Source organism: Falco naumanni, chromosome 7, assembly GCF_017639655.2.
Source record: "Falco naumanni isolate bFalNau1 chromosome 7, bFalNau1.pat, whole genome shotgun sequence".
Classification (NCBI taxonomy): Eukaryota; Metazoa; Chordata; class Aves; order Falconiformes; family Falconidae; genus Falco; species Falco naumanni.
In genome coordinates this window covers 2,013,694-2,040,363 of record NC_054060.1, presented here as the reverse complement: position 1 = coordinate 2,040,363, position 26,670 = coordinate 2,013,694, and the positions used below count along the sequence as shown (strand labels likewise).

Genomic DNA, 26,670 nt, shown 5'->3' with positions numbered 1-26,670 from the left:
AGTGCTGTTGTCTGCAGATGCTGATGGGAACCGACAGGCGAGAGGACACGCTGGGCTGGCAGAATTATCGAATCCGATTAGCCTGCCCAGGAGTTCACTCAGGGAAAGCCATTAACCTCTGGAACTGGAGCAGCAACGTTCCCTCCTCCTCCTCCTCCCAGCCTCCCCCTTAAGCTTTCCTCCTAGGCATTAGGAGAACATCCTCCCCGGGAAGGAGGCGCATCCTACGTGTGGGGAAACTGAGGCAGGAGATGGGAGGAGAGAGCGGATGGGGATTACGCAGCTCCCCAGGGCAACCTGTCAGTGCATCCCCAGGGAGAGCATCCTCAGCGATGTGCAGAGACAGACAGAGCCATGTGGGCACGGAGGGGAGGAGGAGGAGAAGGAGAGGAGGAGGCAACAGCGTGCATGCAGGCCAGATGGCCGGGTTTAATCACTTGTCCTCTTGTGTTGGGCTCCCACAGCTCCGTGTTGGCACTGCCGCCTGTGCCAGGGCTGTGGGGCTTGGCTTGGGCTCGCCCAGCGCCTGGGTACCACAGCTTCACGGGGTGGGGGGTGGGGTGGGGGGTGTATTTATCCATATACATCCGAAGGAAATGCATTTTGGCTGCATTTAGAGGAGTGGAATATCCTTGCTCTGGCTGAGAAACTGCAGCCTCTGGGTGCTGCATCCTGGGGGGTGGCCAAAAGATAGCACAGGGGCAAGAGCATGGGGATTTCTTTTGCAATATCTGCTCCAGAGCTGGCATGGGCAGCCCGTACCCTGAGCCCACTGCCACGGTGGGGCTGGGGGTGCTGATTCCAGGGGGGCTAGGGCAGGTGCAGACCCAAAGCAGAGGGTCCTCGGTGCTCCCCCCGCCTCTCACCTGCAAAGAACAGCTCAGGGAGGAAAAGGAGAGGGGGGCAATAAAACAACAATTATTGTAATGAATGAAATGCACTAGTGATTTTTATGATAATTCACTGCCTTGTGGGTGACTTGGCATTTGGCTGGTCTCCTCTAAGTAATATTTTATTTATGGGCTCCCCGAACATGTTGGTACAAAGGTGCTTCACTCCCCGACAATCAAAATTCAACACACGGGGGAGAAGGACCAAGATGGAGAAACATGTGCTCCGCCAGCACTTGGGACCAGCTGGATCCATCTTTTCGGGGTGGCTGGACATCTGCCCTCACCACGCTTTCGGCTGGCACTTTTCAGAGGTGAAGGGATGGAGCAGCCCTGGTTTTGAGAGGCGGCAGCTTCACGCTGGCTTCTGGCTTGGCTACCCCTCACACCTCCCCCCTGCCCCAGCATCCCTCCAGTCCCCTGCCTCTCCCTCCTTGCCAATTTTTGGCAGGGCTCGGGAACAAAAGGGGGGCCCTCCTCCTGCTCACTGATGATGCCGCGTGCTGAAAGCATATGTTTCCCTGGCAACAGCTATTTTGAAGTTGTGCGTCGCTAGCTTTCCCCACGGTACTTGAGGCCGGGGAGGAGAAGGTCTCTGCCTTTGAGAGGCGGCACTCAAGCCGGAGGCGTGAGCGGAGCAGGGGGAAAAATGAAGGACAAGGCACAAATGAGGTGCTGCCTGTGGGTTTCTGCAGGCAGGGCAAGGAGGACCGTGTTTTTGATGCTCAAAGCATTGCTTTGCCCCTAAAGCTTTTCTCTGCAGGGGTGCTCAGCTCCCCTGCCAAAGAAGAGATGCTCATTGGTACCTGGATGGGATGGATGCTGCTGGACCCGTGCACCCCCACGGCCGTGCTCGGCCTCGTACCTGTGGGTAGCCATGGTTGGCAGCTCGGGCGATACTGAAGGCTGATGCTGGAGGGTCTGGGAATGTGATGGTAGTGGGACTGATGCCAGGACAGGAGATGGGATGTTTCTCCATGCGGTGCCTGTGAAGTGATGGAAAGGGGGAGAGTCAGCATGTGTGGGGCCACATCCATTCCCGGCAAGCCATGTACCGTGGGAGGGGGCAATTGTCCCAAACCCAGCACCACCCACCCATGTCACCAGCAGCCCCCCATGGTCACCACTCACTTGTACTCCTGAACATTGGTCACAACTCTGGCCACAGCGACGAGGGCCCCAGGGGGGCTGGCCAGGGGGGCCGACAGCCCCCGCAGCAGCACCTGGGAAGTGTGTGTGTGGGGGGGTCAGTGGTGAGGGCACAGCAAATGGGGGGGAAATGAAGCTGCCCTAAATCAGCATGAGATCCACCACAGCAGGAGACAACGTGCAGCAGCATCCTCTCTGAGTTGAGATGCTCTGGTCCATCCCAGACCCTGCAAACCCCTGCTGCCACCTCCTGTCCCCAGGGCCACCTCTCACCTCCAAGGCTGCATAGCTGAATCCATCACAGCGAGGGATGAAGCTCCCTTTGCGGATGATGGTGGTGTGCAGGACTGTCCCCACAGGGTCCCGCGTCCTTGGCTGTTTGCGGAGAAGAGTGACCCGTGGGAGGAGGAAGGGTCAAGGTCACCAAATGTGGGCACTGGGCGCGCGGGCAGCCCATCACTGACAATAAAGCACCAACTGATAATTAAAGCTTGCTGTTCCCTAGAGCCTTCCCGGAAAAGATCAATATAATAAATCTTTTTGCATTTAAATATTTAATTGCTCCCAATCCCTGTGCAGGGAAGAGGACACTAATTTCTGCCAGCCAGAGCGTAGGGGAGGCTGATTTGGGGGGTGTACTGAGTGAGTTTGCCAGGTCTCAGCTGTACAGGGGGCTGTCAGCCAGGTTCCTGGGACTGTTTACATGTTGGGATGGAGAAATCCCCACCAAAGGGCTTAGGAAGCAGCTTCTCTCTGGGGCTGGGTACCTGCCTCACTAAGGAATGCACAGCAGCCCCTGTTTAACAAACACTTGGACGTATGGCCTGGCCCCACAGCTGCTGAGGGGTCAACTGAGCACAGGATGCTGAGGGCAAAAGCACTTCCCAGCTTGCAATCCCATTGCTTTTCCTCCACATTTTCCCACTGGAGAGAGATGAAAAAGGCCCAGCACAACGCCTGCCTTGTTCCCACCTAGCAGGAAGCTCACAAGCTTCTTTGAGCACCTTCCTTGACTTGCCAAATTCGGTTTTCCCACCGGGATTACACCATTACACAAGGCTCCCTTTGCCCACAGCCCGCAGCTACAGCTGGTGCAAAGCAAAGTTGTAAGCAGGAATAAGCAGGATGGAGGGGCAGGTGCTGTACCTACCAGAACCAGCTTGCAGTGGTGGGGCTGGAAGGGCTGGAGATACCTCACTGGCAAGTGGAAGGTCCCCAACGCCTCCTTGGTGGCTTTGTCTGCCACGATGAGAGTCAGGGCTGGAAGGGAGAGGGTCGGCTGTGGGGCTGGCTGCAGGGTTTGTGGAAGAGGGGAGCAGGCGAAGCAAGGGGGAGATGTTCAGGGGAAGGTCTGGGTGAAGAAGGGCCAGAAGGCATTGACTCATTTTCAGCAGCCCCTTCCCCTCGCAGGTCATGGTGGGGTAGACATGGGCAGGATTTACACCCATCCTGGGTTTATATGCATACATCTCAAGGAGACATCAAGAACATGTCCCAGGCATCCCCAAGAAAGCAAAGCCCGTGAACAACCGGCAACAATGCAGATTCCCATCTAAGAACCTGGGATTTCCCACTGATCCATCTAATCCACCTCCCTGCCTCCAACCCACCCCACTCAGCTGCAGGGGGTGGCATCCTTCCCTGAGCTCCCCCTGCCCTGGGGTCAGCCCGCAGCCCACCGGGGGTTTTGAGGCCACTTGCCACCATGGCATCTGCCCTCTCAGGGCTGTCTGGTCTGTCCCCTGGCATGGCAACATCACCTCCACGGGCACTAGCACCTCCAGCTCTTCCCTTAATTTAAAGCAAAGCTGCAATTTAGTTGACAAGCATGAGCAGGAGCCTTTTATCAGAAAAAAAAAGGAGCTGATGGAAGGGAAAACCGCCTTCTCTTTATGCTGCCATCAAGACTTGGGCTTCCCTTCCCCCAGCTTAATGATACTGCGAGGCACCTGCCTTAACTCCTGCTTGGCCAACCTGGTGATGCCACAGGTCCTGTGTGTCCCCAGAACAAAGGTGATGGGCTAAGCAAGTGCGTGCTCCTCCCTGAGCTCATGCTTTTCAGCAAGTGCTCGATTTATATGGAGATTTTCTTTTTCTCCCAGCACCTTGGGGAAAGAGCACCAAGGAAAATGTTCTGGGGTTGTGCGAGAGACAAGTGGCTTTTCTGCTAGTCGTCACCGATGACAGATTACACTCAGCAGCCCCGCTGATGGAAACTATTTCTGAGCAAGAAAAGGGTAGACCCCATGTTTCTGGGCAAGCAAAGGTGTGAGCTGCATCTGAAATGACAGCTCTGGTCTGACGGTTTGGGGGATGACCATCTCCAAACTTCTGGGGGATTCTGGGAGACGGATGAACAGGGCTGGAGGTCCCATCCCCACATCCCTCCCGGTACCACACGGGACAGGTCCAAAGTACACCAAAAGCTCCTCAATTTCATTTAGGTCAGGGCCTGATGGGATTAGGCATGATGTGAAGATTGGCTCCCACAGTTTGTTTTGCAACAGTCTGATTATAATCAAACCCTGGCCCCTAATGCCACGGGTTTACAATTACAGACTTAGCAGCCCTGTGTGGGGAGTAACAGCATCATTATGTGGGTCCAACCAATACAAGGCGTTGGGATGGCAGCAGGGAAAGTTTTGGAGGGCTGCCCCGATGCTGATTCCCATGGGATGCTTTGGAGGATGCTCCGAGCTCAGCACTGTCACTTGCCCCATCCTGCAGCACCATATCTGGGGGCATGTCCCTCCTGGTCATACCCTGAAGCCATCACAGCCACGCAGGGCTCAGGGCTTGGCTTGTCCCCATCGCAGACATCCTCTTCCTCATCCTTCGGAGCAAATGCTCCCTAATATCCCAAAATTAACCCTTTGAGGAGATGAGTCCTGTGTCCCGGTCCTCAGCATCCCTGTTCCCATGGTCCTCCAATGCTCTCACCTGCCCAGCCTGCATCTTCAGCATCTATTTCCACCGTCACCTCCTCCTCCCAGGTGGGTGTGTGGGTGGGCACTGAGGCTGCACGAGTAGCCTTCGGCTTCTGCTCCTGCTCATCCCCTCTGCTGGTCTTACTGGGAGGAAAAGGGAAGCAAGACAGGCCAGTTACTGGGTGAGGAAGGGGAATATGTCAGTGGGGAGCTGGGCCTGGGAGAGGGATGAGCACTGATCCTGCTCGGTGCATCTGACAGCAGGCAGCCCACCCTCCTGCCACCCTCAGCAAAGCTCTGCCCTGGCTCTGGGGGGCTGCACTGGGGGTCCAGGGCCAGTTTTACTGCAGGCTGCCAGATCCTGCTGAGCCTCCAGTGACGGGGTTTGTAGCTCTTTTTATCCAAAAGGCTATTTCAGACCCCAGAGGCTAATTATCCACTGTATTGATGAAGGGACAGGGAGGAGGCTTCTGGGAAAGGAGAGAGAAGATTGAATGTTAACAACTGCTGTCATTAAACTCAACACGTAACGAGGCTGAGCAATAATTACAGCAGTTTTAGCAGCTATGGGCCCTGGGTAATTCTTCACCCAGGCTGGTGCAGGGCCATCACCATCAGGGCTGTTTTGGGGCTGTCCCTCCCACTTTTATCAATTGATCATCAGCTACTCATGAGCTTGGCTAATGATAATAATGTCCCTGCCCATTAGGGGGCTGGCAGATCTTTTAGGGGGGTCTCTGCTGCCCAGCAAAACACTTGGCGTTATCCTGGGAGTTCCAATACCACAGCAGAGACCCACTGCCTGGTGTTGTGGTGACCTCAGGTCCTTTCCATCCCTGATCAGAGTGCAGGGGGATGGTGATGTGGTGTCAGGCCAACATGACGCAGATGCCCCAGCCCTGTCAGTGGGTTGCTCTGCATGTTGAGATGATAAAGTGTCTAGTGCTGGCTCCTCCAGGAAAGTTCTTGCTGGAGCAAAGCCAACATGGCTCTTAGGGAGAGGTTACTAGCACACTGTAGTGACTGAAAGCAGATGGTGGCACTTTGCCACTCCCTGGGAGCTGGAGACCCCAGCTTTGGGGGAGAGGAGATGATTAAGGTCCTTCTAGCTGTAGGGTCAGCTCCAGGTAGTGGTGGGACAAGCAGGTTCCTCCCAGCCTGATCAGAGGATGTTCTATGCTTGCAGGACCTTCATCCACTCCCAGCCACCCTTTCAGACCCTCAGCCATGCTACATCCATGTCCTGTGCTCCAGAGAAGCCCTCAGGGATGGAGCCGAGCCGGCCAGCTCTGGCAGGTGGGAATTAGCATCGGGCTGGCACTCTTGTGGAGGGGCTGTAGGAAATCGGCTCTCCAGTAATGAGCTCTGTGGGGGATTGCTTGATCAGCAACGTGCTCAGAGTCCGAATGAAGCCAGACCTGTGCTGGGGGGTAGGAGGAGGAGGAGGGTGAGAACTGGCTGCTCTGGGGCCCCTTCATTATAGACTTGCCTAAGGATGAGAGAGCATTCAAAAAGGGCTGTGAAGTTGGGGGGGGTGGGGGGTGGGGCGGGGGGGGGCAGGGCAGAAAACAATCCGCAACAGTACAACACATGGGGATGTGCTTCAAAATCAAATTAATAGGCCGGGGGCAGCAGGATCAGCAGAGAGCAGATGTGGTTTGATGTCTCCTCACCCCAGCCAGCTTCAGACCCACTGGTGGGGCAGGAGATGGGGTCTCCAGCAAGCAGGCGCTGCAGACAGCTGCCCACGAGATCGCACGCCTCGGGGCAGGACATGGCTGGGACAGACCAAGAGATGCTCTTCTGATGCTCTACATCCCTCCCCGCCCGCTCCAGGGCAGGCACTTTGCTCTGCCATGCCGGGATGCCCCAGCCACCCACCGCTGTGATAAAAGATAAAGATAAAAGATGAAGACGGCCGCCCCTGGGGAGTTATTATACATTAGTGTCTCAGCTACAGTGTTTGGGGATGGCGTCAGGCAGCCACCCCGCTGCGTGTGACACCCGGGTGCCCAGCAAAGGGCTTGGCAGGGCTGTGCCAAGCCCTCGTAAATATTTATTTATCCAGGATTAGAAGTTATTATCTCTACAGGGTGAGTTATTTCTTGGGGCCGACATCCCTGCAGAGGCAATGCAGTGGTGCAGGTGCCTGGTTCTCGGGGAAGAAAAATCCCACGCAGCACTGCCACGGCTGGCAGAACCGACATCCCAGCTGGTACCGATGTGGTGGCTGGAGGGTCCAGTCCTGGGGGAAGGCAATGCTGCCCCCCACCATGCAGCCCCACTGAGCCTGGGGGGCTCAGGTTCAGTTTGGGTGATTAAATACAGAGAAAAAAAGTCACAGAGGTGTAAGGGCAATTTCTGAAAAGATTCAAAATGAGAAAGGAAGAATTATAATTCCTCCTTTTCTTTGAGAAACACAATTTTTACATTGCTCCTGACCCTCTATATAACCCCAGATCGACCCATCTTCATGCCACCATGACCTAAGCTGGGTGCTGGGGTGAGGAGGGGGCCCCCAGAGACCTCGCTTGGTCCCACTTCCCACACCCCCTTGCACTGGGGCTATCAGCTGAGCCTCTGATTCATTTCTGGGCACATTGCAGAGCCCAAAGGCTTTGCATGCAGCAACTCCCTAACCCCTTCCCAGCTGGAGCATCCCAGCCACCCCACAAGCAGGACCACTGCCTGCACAGGCACACCCGCAGGCAGGCAGACGTCAGAGCCCCCATCCCCCAGGCTGGGAGCAGACGGCACATTCAGCAGCGACCTTGAGTTTCTTGTCTTGGTGCTGAAGAGCAGAAAGGAAGAAGCCAGGAGGTACTTTCACCCGCCCACAGTCCTCAATGGAGAGGAGAAGCCAGCCAGAGCCAGGCGCTTTGTGCGGTTAATTGCAAACACACCTGGCTCCGGCACGCCAAGGTCATCCCTGCATCACGCTGGTCCAGGAGCAATTTGTCTGTGTGCGTGAGGGAGTGAAAGGAAGATGCCAAGCAGACCCACGGGTGCCCCTGAAAGCAGGGAGTGGGGATTTGCTCAGCATTCAGAGGATAAGAAGCAGAACCAAGCTGCTGCTGGGACACTGGAACATCCTCTCCAGGGCAGGGATGAGCCAAAGCCCATCGGGATGCCTGTGTGGGCTCTCCTGCTGCTTGAAGTCTTTCACATTCACTCTTCTAAACCCTTCCCTCCCCAGTCCTCTGCACCGAGAGCTGGAAGCAATGCACACAGCTATGGAGCACTGTGGGATGCTGAGTCCGGGCGTGAGTGACCAGGCGCAGCCACAAAGGGCTGGCATGAGCAGTATTGCTCCCCTCCTCTCACCCCACTCCTGATTTTGGGGGGTGACGCTCTGGGTGCCGGCAGTTGGAGCTCAGGCTGGTGCTGCTGGTGGTACCCAGCCGCTTCGGGGGGATCAGCTGCAACTAGGTCGTCCCCCCCAGCACATCAACCAACTGCTTCTCCTTCCCGTCTGTAAAAACCCACCTTTTAAATGCAACATGCTACTCTCCTTCTAAAGCAAGTGCCCTGAAAAACAATAACTGATTCCCTTCTGCCTTGGCTCCCTCACTATGGTTACTAAAAGGCCCCTCATGTGTCCTGCATCCCTAATACCACCCTCCCCTTCCCTCCATCACTCCCCCGTTACCATGGCAATGCGGTGATGGAGCAGCACCAGAATGTAAAGAGAGATGCAACAATCACACGCCACCCTCGTGCTATCATTTAGGATATTGATGTTTAAATCTCCTGAGATCAACTGGGTATAATTGGTTTATGGAAATAGAGACAACTCCTGCGTGGAGTTACTCAGGCTGTCAGGGCACAGAGCGGGTCCTTGGCATGGGGGGGGTGGGGGGGTGGTGGTGTATGGAAAAAGAGGAAGGGGTGATGGAGGGGTGGCAGTGGAGGCTGCCAGTCCACGTGCCAGCCAGCCCTGGCTGCTGAAAACCTGACGATTGAGAGCTGCATCCCTCCTGGCTAGGGAGTCTCTGGGATGTCCAACACGGCTGGGCACCATGGAGAAAAGGCACATTGTGCCATGCCGGCAGATCCTGGGACCACCTTCACCACGGACCTCAGGGTTTCTACACTGGAAAATGCCCAGCAAGCAACAGTTTGCCCTACACGCTCGCACAGATGTTTCCAGGCTTTCACAGCCCTAGCTGCTGATCATCCCCAGCGGACAAGCCCCAGCCCTGCCTCCCTGTCCCCTGGCATTGGTGCAACCAGCCTGCCCGGCGCTGCCCCAGGGAGGTGCCCTGGAGAAACCAGACTTCGCAGCCAGACGAAGCTCCAAAGCCACCTGCAGCCGCTTTCTCCCCCCTTTTCCAGGGAAGCAATGCCAAAGCCTCTCTGCTTCCTGGAAGGGCTCTTTGGGACCCCAGGTTCACCCCACAGCAGTGCCGAGCAGAGAGGCCTCCCTCTTAACACAGACCAAAGCATGACCGGCTAATTGAGTCCCCTGGCACATACATAATGCATAAGGAGGCAAGTTCTCCTTACCCAAGCATCCTGTTTTATTTATTAAAACACTCTTTTATTTATTGTGATATCATCCTAAAACCCAGGCAGCATTACCCTGTGGATTCTTTGACATCATTTTATACTTTCAATATTAGGAATGCTTTCTTCCCAACACTTCAGCGAGCCAAGGTGCCCCACTCCCTGCCTTCCCTCATCTCAGCGCAGAGTCCTGGCTCCTCTCCCCACACTGAGCATCCCATGGAGGTGATGCTTGTGCATGTCACCGCTAAAGAGATTTCCCCCCATCCCTGAGGCTTTTAAAGAGTTATCAATAGGGTGACAGCTCTTCAACCCTTCCTCTGTGTCCCCACAATCTCCGTTGTCCCCTTTGTGGATGCTGGGTACTCACACAACAACGTATGGACACGGCACCCGGCCCTCCTGTGTGGTCGGCAGGTTGCTGGCACTGTGGAGGGTGACAGTGATGGCTTCCTTCCCCAGGGGGGCCACATGTCCCTCACCAGCCACCGGTACATGCTCGGGCTCCTCCATCCCAGCGGGGGACTTGGATACCTGCCAGGAGCAAGTGGGAGAGATGTCAAGGTTGGGGGTGGTTGGCTGCTCCTGCAAAGCTGTAGGCATGTCCCTATCACCCAGCCTTGTCCCCATGGCCACAGCTGGATGCTGAGAGCCCAGATGGGGGAGATGATGTCCCCAGAACATTCCCATGACCCAGACTTGTCCCCGCAGTCCCTGTTCAATGCTGAAAGCCTAGATGGAGGAGAACAAGTTGGGAAGATGGTATCCCCAGCACGTCTCCATCACCCAAGCCAGTCCCCAAGAGCTTTGCTAATGCTGAGAGCCCAGACGAGGGAGAACAAGCTGGGGAGATGGCATCCATGGCACATCCCCATCACAGCTGCCTCTTCCCTGTCCCCAGTGCCCAGCTGTGGCTCCGCACCATGGATGTCACTATGCCATGGCAGGGCCACCGTGAGTGCTGGGCTCGCCGGGAGGACACCCAGCAGCATGACAACATCCTGCATGGGGCAAAAGCAGTCCAGCAGCCCTGCTCAGCAGGGTCCATGGGGGCCAGCTATGCCACGGCCCAACCAAAGACCCCAAGCCAGGTCACCAGAACAGGGATTAACCATCTAAAGCACCTCAATTTCCCCCATGGCCCTGCGACCTGCAAACAACCCTCCCCAGCCCCTGTCGCCCCCCTGCTCCCTCTTCTCACCACCCCAGGCAATTCTGCAATTTATAGGGACTTCACAGGAACTGGGATCTCAGCCCAGTCTGGGGGGAAAAGGGGAGAGCACGGCAGCTCCCCCCACCCCAGCTCATTAATTCCCACCAGCTGATGTGATAAGGCGCAGCAGAGCCGCAAGCTGCCGCTCCTCACTCACGGGGGACCTTCCCCGCACCCATCACACCCTGTCCAAGTGAGAGACAGTGCCGTCCCCCGTCCCCCACTGCCTGTGGCCTCACCCTGCCACCGTTTTGGGCAGCTTTGATGCATCTGATACTGCATAGGGCTGTGCTACAAGGGGTTAAACCCACCCCGCACCGATTCAGACCCTGCAAAGCAAACCCTCCATGCATCCATCCTTCTGAGCTCCTGGGGATGAAGCAAAAGCTCCAGCCCAGCGACCACCCTGCGGGCTTCTCAAAGCCACTGCCTGCAAATCCCCTCCGACACGTGGCTTTGCCTCCAAACAGGGTAATGAGGGGCTGGTTTGTCCTAAGCCCTCTCCCTTGTCTGTCCTGAGGCTGCCCGGCTGCAGCAGTGATGGGCTTGGCAGCGGTGGGGTGACCTGCCACTGTGGGGGGTAACAAGCTCAACCCGAGGATTGCTCGTGGGGTGGAAACCTGGGTGCTCTGAGCACCAACAACCTAGAAAAAACATTTAAATCTGCTTTTCCTCCAGCTTAGCTTTTTGCTGTCAGCTCAGAAGCCAGCTGGGGCTCGGGGCTGGGTGCTGGGGACAGGCTTAGATCCATGACAGCCAGAAAGCGGCACTGAAGGAACAGAAACACGAGGTAGGGGAGGATTCCCCAACCAGCAGAGTGGAACGGGGAGAAGGATCCCAAACCCACCTCAGCTCCAGCCCTGTGGCAATTATCCCCCTGCCCAGTGATGCTGATGGAGAGGGGAAATTACAGGGTTTCTTGACCTGATGTGGGATGCTACCCATCAAGTCACTCCCCACAGGCACAGTCTCACCCTGCTGGCAGCCAGAGCTGCTCCGCACCCTGCCCAAGCACCCGAGCTCTCCCTGCACCCCAAAAGCATGTGGAAAAGCATAAACACTACCCTAAAAAAAAAAAAAAAAAAAAAAAAAAAAAAGAAGCAAGCAAGCAAGCAAGCATGATTTTGCCCCACCCCAGCACTAGCAAAGAGGACAACTGCAGGATGGAGCTGGGGGAAGGAGGAGGAAAGCACAGGCTCCGGTTTAGGACCCCTGGGCTGTATCAACACAAGCTGCATCACAGAGGGAGGGCAAGGGGGACTGGGGGCTTTGAAGAGGCAGAGTGCTGGGTCTGCAGGCAGGGCAGGCAGCAATGCTCCCCCTGGAGACCTCTCTCTCTTTTCAAGAGACCATCTCTTCAGGCCCTGGATTTTTAATATTTGCACCCCAAATACTCACTAAAAACTCAATCCAGAGGAATTCCAGCTGGCAGAGCTGGGAAACAACCTTGCTTTGAATTGCATGGACACCTCCCAGCTTGCTGATGGAGCTCTCCTGCGGTGGTCTCCGGGCCCTCAGCTGGATCATTGTCCCGCACCACACCCTTATTTACAGCTCCAGATCACTATTTTGGGACATTTTCCTATGTTTTCCCCTATTTTCTTTCACATTCTGCATAACAGAAGCAGGTTTCTTAGCACATCTTCATACCCACCACTTACATTTACGTCTCCCTAAAAAAACAAGTAGGTTTTACCGCTAGCAATGGTTACAGCATGATAATTAGCGAGCAGTTTTAATAGAAAATTCACAAGCAGTTAAGCTAAGTAAAACTCAGCAGGAGAAAAAAACATTTTAAAAATAGCAGGTGTGAACAATGCCAGGCTTTGCAGGCAATTGGTACATGAAACCCTCAGCAAGGCTGTGATTAACTACCAAAAAAACCCTCCAGTCACTACTCAAAGCCAGGAGGAAATTCAGTATTTCTTCCAGAAAGGAGGGCGCCTGTGGTTCCAGGTAGAGCCCACGCTTCTTTTTCAGCTCTCTTACTCAGTGGGAAGCAAAACTTCTCTGTCCTTGCCAAACCAGGCGCTCTCACCCAGTAGTTTGCAACCTGTAGCTTGCGGAGGTGGAGAACAAGCAAAGTTCCCATGTCCCCAAGGGTCTCAGCTGGGGACACTGCATTCAAAACATTTTGAGCTCCCTTGGAGCATCACCAACTCCTGTGGAGCATCTTGAGCATTTCAACACAATCCGCTGCCCTGATCCCACGCAACACCTTAACCCCAAGCCACCCTTAAAGCATCCTTAAGGATGATTATTAATTATCCACACTGCAATGTTGCGGGGAGGTTGATTAACGGTGCCTGAGCTGCCATCATTGTAATTTGTTTTTCTATCAACTCTTTATCATCTCGAAAAAAGCATTGGGGCCCAGGCAGCTCCTCTACAGCAGCGCTCAGCCAAGATTAAATTGCTTCTGGCTGCGAGCTGACAAGACATAAATAGCCTCAAGAGCCCGGCGTTTAGTTCAGGGAGGACAGCCCAGGCTGGGAGCCAGCAGGGACCCCCAGGCATGGCACTGTGGGGGCTCCTCCATCCCAGCTTGGGCCCTGCCCACAGCTGGAGAGCACAGCTGCATCATCCCTCTGGCAGAAGGGTGGTGCTTGTTGGGTTCTCCTTGGATTTTGATTTCTCTGGTGCACCGGACGGCACAAGACCAGAGGTGAGTGCCTTGGGGTTGTACACCTGCAGCGTTCACCTCCGCAGCCCCAAACACAGCCCTGCCCATGCACCTTGGGACGATGCACTGCTGCTCTGCATGAGAAGACACCAGCCCCTGGCCTACCATGGAAGGACTGGGACCCTCCTGGTCCTTTGTAGTGAGCCCCACAAGCACCCCAGGTCCAGCTAAAGCCAGGAGCAATGCTGCCTCGGGAGCGGGGACCCACTCTTCTACTGCAGGAGCGTTCGCAGCCCTGAGCTCCTCCCTGCCCCTGGCAATTTACGAGCAGCTGTTTGGAATGTGTCGGCTTTATCCTCCTCCTGAGACTTCATAAAATAATAGTAGGTTCCATGAGTGAAGATGGACTGGGGCTGGTGTGAGTTTTCCTATGTGATGTCTCCCCAGGCTCCTTTCAAGCTTCCTTATGGCAGCTAAACACCAGCAAGCTGCTTCCCCTCCCCTGGCAGCCCAGAGGATGGGAAATAAAGTGCCACTTGGCTTTAAACAAGTGGCAGGATCAGGCCACCAGTTACACCTCCAGCTCTGTGCCCTGTGTTCATGTCTGAACATGAGGGAGGGCTGGAGCACAGCTGGGACATGCTGGAGCCAGGCCAGCCTGAGGATGCTCGGTCCCCAGGTGTCCCTTGGGGCATCCTGGCAGATCTAGCCATCTCTCAGGGCTGGACCTCAGAGCTTTGGGATGTAAGAGCACACCAAGAGCCCCAGGGATGCCACAGAACGGGGCCGAGCAGCCAGCTAGAAGGTGATCAGCTCCATCACAGCAGCGAGCAGGCACACACCTCTGGGCACAGGGGAACTGGTATGGGAAGGGAGATTTTACATGTCATTGGCAGCAAACCAGGGTGAAATATGGGCTTACAGCAAGGACTCAGCAGCTGATGGGTGAGTGGATGCAGCTGCTATGCCCAGACCAGCCTTCACCCGATATGCCGTGCGAGGGACAATTCAGCATCCTGAGTTCATGATTTTCTGGGGGTGGGTGATGCATTGCATCCCAGCTGCCCCATGGTCCCTGCAAGCTCAGGCTGTTAGGGTACAGTGTGACATCCCACATCTGCATGGGTTTGCACCCCCCCCCCCCCCAAGCATCACAGCTCCTCATCTCTATCTCTCTGCCCCGCTCTCCAAAGCAACCGGAGCCTCGGCGCTAATCAGATTTGAGGCTGTGAAATCTCATTTGAGGCTCTATTAATGCATAGCTGGCATGACACAGGCCCCGGCCTGTCTCCAATGAGCAAAACAAGGAAAGCAATCTAGCTGGGAAAAATGCATCTCCCGGAACAAGCTCGGGGGAGCCAGCCAAACGCAATTACAGTTAAAAGGAAGATTAAAACAGTATCAGCGCTCTTCTTCCTCTGACCCCTGCTCCCACCCATGGGAGAGGAGCACCGAGCTGCACCGATGGGCATCCCCAGCACCGTGGTCCTTCAAGCAGGGATGCAACTGCAGCATGGTGCTGCCCCTTCAAAGCAAGGGGCTTTCGCACGATGCCGTGATCTCCCTGCACCAGTGGAAGGCATGTGAGCTCATCCATAGTTTGCTGATGCAGCACAGGAAGGTGTTATCCTGCTGGATCGAGCTGCGGATGCTTTCGCCCTCTTTGCTCAGACACTGCTGAGGTTTTGCTCCCTGATGCCTTGAGGTGGCTTGGCATGGGATGGGAGGAGAACACAGTCCCCCTGTAATGACCCCTGCAATTAGCATGTGACTGAGAAGCCCCCGCTCTTGAAAAAATAGCCTCTAGGATGACACAGAGTGGGTGCACAAGGCAAGGAAAATCCATCAGCTTTCCAAATGGAAGGAGCCAGCACGCACATGGTTTCCATTTCTAGGAGCCAGCAAGCGTATCCTCCCCCCTGCAAAGGCTCTAGACTGACAAGCACAGCTCAAAACACAGCCCTAAGATAAACAGCCATATGGTTGGAGAACTTCAGCTCCACCAACGGCCCGAGGCAGCCCAAGCTCGTTTTTGAAGCAAACCCAATTGTATTACAAGGGGTATTTCCCAACACCTTCATGCAGCAGGTTCAAACCATCCTCCAAGGAGAAACAGCTGAGTGGTTAAAGCCCTTTAGCAGATCCCCAGCAAAACAAAAGCAAGGGGAAGAAAAGCAATGTAGGAAAGCAAACACTGTTTTATTCATCATTTCATCCTGCCAGCCCCAGCCCTCCCCACTGCTCCCGTAACCCCCATTGCTGCAGGCAGACACTGCTGCTCTGCTCCCATATCCAAGGCAGCAGCAGGGAAAGGAAGGGATTTTGTCCTTGGAATTGGGCTGAGCTTGATATATTCTTATTATTATTTTTAAGCAAGTTGTTTCCTCTAGGGGACCCTGCGGGAGCTCGTTAGAGATCACAGGGTGGTTTTGAGGCGCTGGGAGGGAGGATGCTCTCTCCCATCAACACGCAGGGATGTCGACTCCAAGCCGATTTCCCTGGGGAGCCCCCATTGCCGCCAGCTGGGAACCCCTTTGGGCTAAAAATTGCCAAATTCATTTTCCTTCCATTTCTGTAGAAAACTCCCAATTCACCTGTCAAATAATTAAATGGGCCAGCAGCCCAGCACCGCCTCATCTGCTCCATTAGGAGAGTTTTACACTTTCTATATTTATCAGTGGCACCAGTGCAATTTCCCCCCCTCCTCCTTCCCCCCCCCCCCCCCCCCAGCCTCTTAAAAAGGAGCAATTTTCTCTTTTTAACCCCATTTGCTTTTCTCATCATGGCAGTTATTTGACACTTAAAGGGACATGATGACTTAAATTGCAGGAATTAGAGTTAGCAGCCTCTCCTCCTGCCTGTGTTTCCTCTGAGCATCCAAAGAGTTTGTGCTTTACAGACAAGTAAATTGAGGCACAGCCTGAAAAACCTCTTGAGGATCAGTCTTCTCAACCCAAAAAGATTGTTCTCCATTTTAGCTAAGAAAATGAGAAACGCCGCTGTGCACTGGCCCATTTCCATGCCAGATCTCCACCCGGGTAGGGAGAAGCATGCAGAGAACAAGACTTTTGGACCAAACTGGGCAGCCTCAGCTCCCAGATGGTATGATAGGGGATATAAATTCCTTGCATTATATCATTAGGAATATGCATTTCACATCCAAAAAACCAACCTTTCAGTAATTCTGAGCTATGCAAGCAGTATCCCAAAGCCATTTGCCTCTGGTCCCCTTTTGGTTCCAGCTCCCTCCAGCACGAAGCAGGGATGATCAAGGGATGCCGAGAGCCGGGGCGTTGCTGGAGGAAGGCAAAGTCCCTGATGAACCCGTCAAGGCACACTCCTCCCTGGGCTGACAGCTTTTCAAAGCCCTACAAATTGTTCGCTGGAGCGGCGTTATTCATCTCACCCGCATCCTGGGGCGAGCCCTGCCGGCAAAGTTTGTTTTTCAGCCTCATTGGACTTTCAGCGAGACGAGGCAGCTCCAGCCCCTCACCCTACAGTCAGGGCAGCAGGCTGGGGAAGAGGGCTGGACCCCTGCCACCCTCCCTGTGACAGCTGCTGTCACTGGGATGAGTGATGGATGAGCTGGCCAGAGGACAGACAGGAGACACACGCCATCCATCACGCACTAACAGAGACCTCTGCCCCAGCCCTGCTGCTCCGGCGATGGGAAGGCAGCAGCTTTTATCTACCATCACTGCTCAGTGAGATGGGGCACATCACGAGGGCATCCGCATCCCGGTGCAAGCATCCTTGCCCTGCCACTGCAGGCGCACAGAAATGTGATGTCTCAGCCCAAAACCATCCCCCAGCCCCTCGGCACGGCCGGATGGTCGAGCCAGGCTTGCAGTCGGGTCTGGGTTTGATTTGAAGCATTCAGGAGAGGCCAGGGTTGGGCACTGCTCCCCACCAAGAAGCAGCAGAGCTAGCGAGCTAGTGCAGTTCAGTTCACAGCCAGTCATCCACATGGGACCAGAGGAGAAGGGACCCCGAGATACCCCCATGCATGCACTAAGGAAGCCCCAGCCTGAACCTGCCAAAAAGAGGGGCCAAAAGGCGTCCAGCTGTGGCTCAGACTCTCCCAGGTCCCTGTGCCCGAAATGCACTCGGTGCTTGAGGAGCCACTGCTTTACTTTCTTTATCCTGCTAAAAAAATAAAGGTGGTCTTTATTCCTGGGGAACTTTTGTGCTCGTCCCTGTGACTTGTGTTACACCGAGTGGCTTTACACCTGTGCATGCTTTACTAGGGAAGCTGTTTGGCTCCATGGGGAATCCAGAGGGATAAAGCACGGTGTCAGTGGAGCCAGGAGCGGGTTTGGTCCCCTTTGCCAGACTTGTTGAAGCTCCACAAGTCACAGCTGGCCTTGCCCAGCAGGGATGGGGTGTGCTTGCCGTGGGAAGCTGCCTGACACCCCTGCGCTTGTGCAGCCTGGTAAACAAGCGGGACCAAGCAGGAACACAAGCTGTGTGCAAACCCATTTGTTTGCTGCAGAAAGGCTGCGATTCCTTGTACCCTGACAGCAACAGATTGCTGTTTTGGGATGGGCGCCTCGCTGCCAGCTGGTCCAGGGAGACTGGAAACAAACCATCTTCCGCGGGCTTGCAACCAAATCCTAGTGCCAAGGAGATCTCCAAAATCTGGCTCCTTCCCCCCAGCACCACGTAGACCTGCTGGAAGTAAAATGGGAATGGTTCCCAGAGGAAGGACAGACTTCTGCTCACCTGGGGGCTGATTCCCCTTAACTGAGCCCTGTGCTCTGCTGCTAAGTCCCCAGGGGTCCTGGCGAGCCCAGTCCCCTCTCCTCCATCCCTGCCGGGCTGGGGGAGGAGGTATCCCTGGGGCTGACAGCTCCAAGGCTCAGCCTCAGCCATCCCAGTAACTGAGACAACATCCGTGGCCTGTTATCGATCTGCTCGGTGCCGTGCCCAGGTCCTGGGACAATTAGGGAGCCGTCTGGCTCCGCAGCGCACACGAGGCATTTGAACAGACAGCAAAGCCTCCTGCTTCGTGCCTAGGAATACATTATCCACAGGTTGCGGCGAGATGAGAAAAATCATTATCCCTGTGCCTTGGCCTTTTGGGTAGAGCTCAGGACCCATCCATCACCCCCATCGTCCTGCAGATGAGATGCTCAGCACAAAGGCAGTGTCAAGGAGCTGGTACCCTGCTGGGACGCATCCTCATGCCTTTTCCATTTGGGGAAGCAAAGCAGATGTGATACCCAGCATCCGGATGCCTCAGGACACCGGTCCAAGCAGCAGCACTGTGATGGGACTCCTCACCCCTCTGAACTGGCCCGTCTCCATGCCCCAGCATTATTGACTCCCCAAACTATTGATCACCCAAGTCCTGCCTGAATTTAGGAAGATATTTAACCTCTCAAACTTCAGTTTAGGGTTCACCTTCACCACACACTGCAGGATCAACATGTGAAGCTTTATGATGCTCAGGTTTGGACCACCAAGAGCCAAACCAGCTCCAGACTGACAAGCAGCTCCCATAGCTTCAGCTTGCTCTGGGCTGCAGCATCCCAGGAGTGCTCTCAGAGATTAAAACTCCCTCCCAGCTCCACCTGATCCATCCCCCTTCCCCATAACCCAGCACAGCTCACCCACCCTCCAGTAAGTTTTCCATCACTCCAGCTCTCCAAGGAGGGCAGGGAGCCAACATCCCCCCACCTCTCAGCTTTTAATTTTTAAATAAAAACCATCCTGGCAAATACTTGCCGGATGACATCAGCAGCAGGTGATTTATTGCATTCCCTCCGGGGGCCCAGGAGCGAAATTGCATTTGCTAATGCCTTGCCTTACGCCCCTGGCCTGGCTCCGTATCCCGCTCCGCATCCCAGCTGATTGTTATCGATTTCCACAGCTCAAAAGAGTTTCCGTCTAGACGTTTGCTGAGCAAACTCAATCAGGCCTCGCTAATAAGCATTTCTGGCCAGTAAATTTTTGGCTGATCAGGGCAGGGATAGCACATCCACTGGAAAAATCAGAAACTAAATGCTGTGAAAGGTGATGAGTTGCTCCAGGGTCCTGAGGGTTTGCAGTGCTCAGCATCCTGCCTGCAGCACAAGGAGTAGGCAGCGTCCCCGGAAAGTGGCTGAGCAGCTCAGCAGGGCTTGAGCACCCTGTAACTCCTGTGAAATACATGGACCAAGTGCTCCCGAGTCATTAGCAACACATTTATCCTGTACAAGGGAAAGAGCGGAGGCAGGAAGGCATCCTGCAGCACTGCAGCTCCCGGGCAGGGCACACCAGAGTGGAGAGGGTTGCCAACCCAATGTTTACCTCAAAGCCACACCAACGTGGTCACCAGGACCAAGAAGCACGTGTCCAGCATCGAGGACATTCTTGTGACTGCACCCTGGACACAAGCCACCACCTGTAGAGTCCCTTGTCGCCTCTCCACCATGGAAGCCCTTAGCTGGGGGGCTAAGAGCTGCCAGCCCCATCCCTGAGCTAGCAGCCTTTGCTGGTGGCCCAGAGGCTGCAGAAGACCTTGACATTGAGCCCACCAGCCCCAGCTCTCCCACCAGCTCAGCTGGAGGACGCGAGGGACTCCCTGGAAAATGAAGCAAGCCCAGAGGATGCCTAGGGAGGGTTCATGAGATCAGTCCCATCCCCGGTGCTGTAATCCAGCTTTCTCAAGCAATGTTTTCACAGGTGTATGAGACACCTCTGAAAGCAGCATAGACAACATCTTCATCAGCAGACGTGTTATTCTTACAGCGAGATGCAGGAAATGGAGCCCCTGGGGTAAGGGTTGTCTTTTTCCTTTATTTAGACAGCTTTTAACATAACTAAGGAAAGACAAACGCAGCCTCTCGGACTTCGTTAGCCCTGCCCTATGGCTTCTGCAGTTTTTAGAAGCCTAGGTTTGAGCTGCAAGATGAAACATTTAAGATGTGTCAGTCCCAGATGCCTGCAGTCAGCATTTTAAGAGCTTCTGGGTGGCACCATCCCCTGCCTGGGGATAGCCAGCCTGCAGGGCTGCCTTTTGGTACTAGAAATGCAAAGTTTGATGTCTCATTCCCCATCCCCATGACTAGGCTGGGGACGTGATGGCCTGAGAACAGGAGCAGGGCTGGTACCCAAGCTGAGCCAGGGACAGGATGGAAGTGGCCGTGTCCCCTTGCACCCCTCCAGCACTGCAAAGCTCTGACAGCAAGCTACAACGAACAATAGCATTTTGTAATTAATTTAGGATGGTACCTTCTCCACCGGACGCACTCACCTGTGCTGGCGAGGAGGCCAGATCCGGGCTGTAGCCTGGCAAGGAGAGGTGGAAGCTGCTGTGGCTCAGCACAGCAGGGGCAGGCACTGAGGAAGAAGAGGAGGAGGAGGAAGGATGCTCATCTGCCAAGTCATCCAGGAGCTCCGGGGAGGAGCTGAATGCAGGGTCAGCCTGCAGCCTCTGAGGGTAAGAGAAGGGATTTGAAGACTCAGCTTTGGGGTCCAGCACCCCTTTCCCAGTCCCCCCAGCGTCTCCCATAACATCTCCTCCCACATCCCAGCTCCATCCTCTAACACCTGGGCACAGGACCTCACCCTTCAAGGGCAGAACTTTTGCAATGCATAAAAAAACCCCATCCTAAAACAATCACAACCACCCCAACAACATTTATTTCAGACTTAGAGATCCCTCCCCCTCTACATACATCCTTAGGGACTGCTACTCCACAGCCCTAACTGCTTCAGGGAAAAAAAATCAAAACAAAACAAACAAACAAAAAAAAACACACCCAAAAAACAAACAAAAAAAAACCCCAACACCACCCCCCACCCCCCTCGCCACCAGCCTAGTCTCGTTTAAAAAAATTATCTTATTAATGAGCTTTTTAGCAGCCCAGCTCCCAGCTGTCTCTGATGGGGGCTGGCTGCTCCCAGCCCTTAAAAGGGTGGGACAGAGGAGGGCAGAGTGATGCTGGAGAGCATTGAAGGTGACCAGGGACAAGCTATGGGTCTTGTGCTTGGTACATGATGGTTAATACTGTGTTGGACTATGGTGAGGTGGGCAGAGCCAAGTGGATACTCCATAAAAGACCTTTTCCTACAGCTCTGAGCATGGTTTGAGTGGTGGGACCGTCTTTACTGGTTTTGCCTGGGTGCCTGCTGTCTCACTAAAGCCCTACCTGCATCTTGAGCTTGTCTCAGCTTGTTTCTGTCCTGCAGAAAGAGGGTCTCTAACTTGAGTTGCCTGCAGGGGACAGGTACTAGGATTCTTCTCAGCAATGCTGGGGAATGAAGGAGGGGAAACTGAGGCAAGGCTGTGCTGTTTACTGAAGACACCCCTGAAAGCTATAAAGACCTCTCTGCCTGTTTTTATTCTAGCTGGTACGCATGTGGAACCATCTAGCTACCCTAGGGCCAAATCCTGTCCTACACAGACTGGTCTACTCTTGTTTTGTTGGGGCATAGGATTTCTGGTGCCCAGATCTGGGCTTTCCTACCTTGCGGGAGCGGGTATGGCCCTCAGTGGGCAGGGAGTGGTAAGCAGACTCAGGTGTACGGAGCGAACGGTTGGGGACAAGGATGCCCAGGGCTGGGGATGCTGGGGCTGTGCCTGCTGCTTGCTGGTCTCTTTTCTGGGCACTGGAGGAGAGCGGAGGGGGTGAAGCCAGCATGGTGGGAGGCTGGTGCTCATGCAGAGATGCAGTGAAGGCCAGCCGGCCACAATGCATCGCCGGCTGCTCGCTGCCCACCCGTAGCAAAGCCATCACAGCGCTGTAGCGGTACCAGTCCTCATCCTTCCTGGCAGAGAGCTTCATCCGGGGCTGGTTGGGGCGGGGGTAGATGGCAAAGAAGGCTCTGCCCACCTGCCTGCTCATCCTCTCTGCCCTCCTGGGGAAGTGCAGGGCCTCGATATGGAGCCGCACATCGTGGTTCTTGTCATTCTTGCAGAAACCTGCCGGGAGTGGTAGGAGGTTAAGTCTTGCTTAGGAGGGCTGGTGGTCCCAGAGCATCTCCCAGGCTCATCCATCAGCAGCCCTGGTTAGCTCTGCTCTTCGAACCCTAGCAAACAGGTTACCTAGCCTGGGTGCATCTAGATCTTAGATATTGGTGGGAGGAGTTTGCATCGGTGGTGGTGTTGACCTCACTCTCCAAGCTGGACCCGCCCCATGCACCCCACTAAGCTCAGGCAGCCTTGGCTCCAGCTCAGGGTTTTGCTGCGCGGTTGAAGGTGTGAGCATGGTACAGGGGTTTGCAGCCCTGAGACAGGCTGTGCTTGCTGCAGAGCTGTGCTCCTGGGTCAGCTCCCCCGTCAGCCTCTCCTTGTGGCACCCAGCCTCTTACCTCTGGGCAGGGTGAAGGTGAATTTCCTCCTCTGGAAGGAATGGATCTGGTTGAGGTTGCTCTGCTCGATGGTGTCGGTGATGGCAGTGCTGCTCTGCACGACCTCCCCACTGTTGATGCGGAGCTGGACGCCGGCACCAGAGCCCTGCAGCAGCGGGTTCTCCACGGTGAGCCGCAGGGCGTAGCAGCCCCGCCGGTTAAACTGGGCACTGACCACCTCGAACTCAAAATCCAGGGTCTTCTCCTCAGCCTTCAGCTGGGAGCACTGCAGGGTCAGGGGGATGAGGGGCTCCCTTGCCTTGCCTGCCATGGGACAGAGACGGGATCTGGAGATGAATCCTCCTTGAGAGCAGGGACCTTGCAGGTCTCTGCCCTGGAGCAAGCCCTCCTGGCAGCCTGGGGCAGGTTTCTGAGCCAAGCTGGCTTTGCTGCCCCACTCCCCCTCTCCAGTGGGGAAAGTGCCTGGGGGTGCCCCCGGGTAATGTGGTGGCTTCACACCTCTGCAGGCAGCTTTCAAAGAGAGAAAAAAACCAAAATAAATCCCTTTCCCTGAAAAAGCATCCTTCAGTGTCATAGGGAGACGCTGAGAGCTTTCCTGCCCCTGTGCAATGGCAGGGACAGGGGTTTTGAACTTCCGTTTGTTTGCTGAGAAACCAGGTAACTAGATGCAAAACAGTGGCTGCCTTCCAGCAAACAGCCCGGAATATCCAGGGTGATGCTGAGCCATGCAACAGACGTGTGCACGCAGGGTGTGTTGGGGGTGTGGGTGCACCCCTGCAGGTGGGAGTTGATAGCTCCCTGAGCCCTTTTCCTTGGGACATTCACTACGCAGGGACATGTAGGATGTTGCAGAGCCTCTGGGAGATGCTGGTGCTGAGGACAGTGCAAGCCATGCCAGTTGCTCCCATATGTTGCTGACCCCCGTGAGGCAAACTGGCTCCTCCTGCACCCATGGGCTGTTTGCTGGATTTCCCACTGATGGGACTGGTTTGTCTCTAAGGCAAGTTTTTAGCTGGGTTTGCTTGTGGCACAGGGTCAGGCAAGCCAAGGGAAAGGAATGGGATGAGGCTGGGGAGCAGTGCTTGGCTGTTAGTTCGGCTCCCAAAAGGGACAGGGGCCATTCACTCACCTAATGCTAATGCCTGGTGACTTTGAAGACAAGCCCGAGGTAGAAACTGCCCCATGACCTGAAGTGTCTGTACAAAAAAAAAAAAAAGCAGCTGAAAACATTCTTTGCATGCACAGCTTGGAGATGGCATTTGCAGCCTGCCTGGGAGCTCCCTGGGCTTTGGGCACCGAGAGGATGACCCAGGGCTGGGGTCTCACTGCCTCAGTGAGGGCTGGGGATGTCCTGGGAGGTGTGGTGGGGCTGCAGAAGGGAAACTGGGGCTGGTGGGGTGCCTGCAGTGGGTCGGGAGCCTCTCAGGTGTACGTCCTGAGTCAAAGCTGGCTGCAAAGGGGGTTTGGTCCAGGTCTGCTTTCCTCCAGCTCAGCATTGTGAGCTGCTCTTTCCCACCCAGGAGTCCATGCTTCTGGCTGGTGCAAGTGGAGCTGATCTCCCTGCCTGCTAAACCTGCTGCCAAGCCAGCTGAGCATCTGGAGGTTAGTCCCACCACGGATATTTTAGGACTGACATCAAGGGTGTCAATGGTCTGGGGTGGGCAGGAACTGGAACAGCAGCACAGGCTGATTCTCACCAGGAGCCCCCTGCCCTGTCATGTCCCATTCCCCCATCGCGCTGAGATAGCGTTCCCACAGCTTTTGGGACGTTTCCTGTGAAACGTGAGTCGGAGCCGGGCTGGCAGATGGCCCTTCTCTAAGACAGCTCTGACTCCATATAAAAAGCCACATTCCAGTCTCTTCACGCTGGTGCAAACTTGAAACAACAAGATTATCCTTGGGGGGGACAGGTTGGGGGATAAAACACCATGTGAGACCCTGGGGCACAGAACTTTTTCTTTTTTCTAGTATGGGAGCAGCCCTGGGACCTGTGAGGCATCCAGCTGAGACCTGTACCAAAATCACTGCCCCCAAGAATCCCTTTGGCTGGGTGCGTGGGCCACAGGTGGACTCACTAAAAATAAATCCTGGCCTGCCACACATCCCTGATGCTTCCAGGGAGGCTGGTTGAACCTCCTGGTCCTTCCGTGGTTTGTATTTGGGGAAGAAAACTGCAGGTTGAAGCCTTGCCTTGAGGTGCTGAATACAACCTTGGCTGGTGCGTTTAACCTCCTGCTGTGGTGAGGATGTTGCAGAGGTCAGGGTGAGGGCAGGAGGGAAATGAGTTATAATTCAGGGGCTTTGGGGCACTGAGTTGGGTTTAAAGCAGAGGAGCAGGGTGCTCTGTGTGATGCTAAGCTTGAACTGGTGAAATGGGGCTACAGGGGGATTATTCCCCTGCCAGCCAAGCTTGTCGGGAAGAGTGCTAACGTCTCCAGGGTGTTTGGGTATGCTGATGGCTGGATTGCTTCCTTGAGAGGGCTGAGAGCATAAAATGCTTTTAATGCTGTCGGAGGAGTTGGTGGTTCTTTCCCCTGATGGCTGGAGACCACTCAGTGCTCCTAAAGCAGCGCTGTGTTGGAGCAAGGTGCTTCTCCCAGCTGAGCCTCGGGATGGCTTAAATTGTGTGTGATGCTGCTCTGAGCTGTTTCACCCATAAAATCATGGCAATGTGGGCTGCTAGTCTCATCTGGAGATGTCACCGTTGTGCTGATGCGCAGCTGAGACTCACTCCAGCCCCCCCCTGCACCTCCATACTGTGGTGGGGACCCTGTGCCACTGAGCTGGGCTCTGCTTCCCTGGGGTGCAGCGGCAGGGTGCCTGGTGATCCCACCCTGTGAAGGACCACAGCCTGGTCCTCAGCTCCCAAATGCTTCTGAAAGTTTCCTCTGCCTCAATTAAAACCCTGCCAGGCTCTAATGTGGGGAAATGGAAGCTATTTCATCCTTAACTAGCCTGCTTAATTTCCTCCCCGCCCTTCTGCAAACACATTACGGAGCCACTGCTAATGACAGCATCATCAAAGACTAATTTTCCCATAATCTAATCTAAGGCACAGTTCATTCATGCAGCATTTTCCCAGCTGTGCCAAAGGCACACGTGTGGCAGGTCTGGAGGTGCCACCTCCATAGTGTTAACGGGACACAAGGCACAGCCAAACCCGGGGCTGAGACCCTCCCTTGCCCCCCTGGCCCTCAAATACCAATTTTTATGGCTCTATTGGGACTGAGGTTGATTTATGGGATGGTGTGAGGTCTATTTATTTTGGCAGCCTGTGGATTTTTTGTTCTGTAAAATCAAAGGTGGCCTTTGATGGCTGGAGCTCTGCCTGTGTAATGAGTTCAAGGTTTGGGTCTGGAAAGCTGAGTAATAATGATGGGAACTAAGTGTTTTGGCCAAAGGTGGGTTCCTGCTGTCCTTAGCTCTTGTTCCTCCACATAAAAATCCTTTCCCTGAGGGAGGGGTCCCCATGGGCACAGTGATTTGTTTGGGGCTGCTGGGTTGTATCTGAATCTCAACGCTCCAGCACCTTATCCAGTGCTACAAGATACAAGCGGCTCAGGACACCCATGCCTACAAGGAGAGCATGCTTCTGCAGAAGCAGAAAAGGGATTTGAGAATGACCTTACTGTGTGGGGCAGAGGCCAAGGATGCCTGTAGGGAGGGACTCGTAGCGCTGGAGGGTTTCAGCACCCTGCAGCTGCTGCTCAGGACTGGGAGAGGTGTAAGAAGCAGGAAAACCATCCCATCTCCATGCTTATCCAGTGCAAGCAGCAGCATCTGGGGATGCCACCGAGCTCTTGGTTCATCTATACCTTGCAGGACCTTTCCCAGCCTGGTCCCTGCTGCCTGCACCGCTGCTGCCCGAGAAGAGGGCAGCAAACCTTGGCAGGGTGCAACATCAGAGCCTGGGTGGAAACCCCATATCCAAGGCTTGTGGCTGCTTTCCTAACTGCCATTTTTGGGTTGGAAATGACAAACTGCTGGAATACCAACTTTCTGCAGGATATTCAAGTGTCTTGAGATGTTTTGGTAGTAACCAAACCCTTCCAGGGCTACTGTGCA

General features: G+C 54.8%; 1 protein-coding gene across 1 annotated transcript in view; it reads right to left on the bottom strand.

Moving 5' to 3' along the window:
- The window catches only part of CCDC33 (coiled-coil domain containing 33), a 43,983-nt gene extending 21,068 nt beyond the window's left edge, over positions 1-22,915 (bottom strand). The window contains exons 1-9 of the mRNA XM_040600224.1: positions 22,606-22,915; positions 21,762-22,216; positions 20,546-20,725; positions 9,843-10,006; positions 4,980-5,110; positions 3,190-3,299; positions 2,313-2,414; positions 2,022-2,113; positions 1,756-1,876 (exon numbers count right to left, since the gene is read on the bottom strand). Coding sequence (XP_040456158.1) covers positions 1,756-1,876; positions 2,022-2,113; positions 2,313-2,414; positions 3,190-3,299; positions 4,980-5,110; positions 9,843-10,006; positions 20,546-20,725; positions 21,762-22,216; positions 22,606-22,915 — 1,665 coding nt within the window. The remainder of the gene's footprint in view (positions 1-1,755; positions 1,877-2,021; positions 2,114-2,312; positions 2,415-3,189; positions 3,300-4,979; positions 5,111-9,842; positions 10,007-20,545; positions 20,726-21,761; positions 22,217-22,605) is intronic.
- Positions 22,916-26,670: the final 3,755 nt, after the last annotated feature.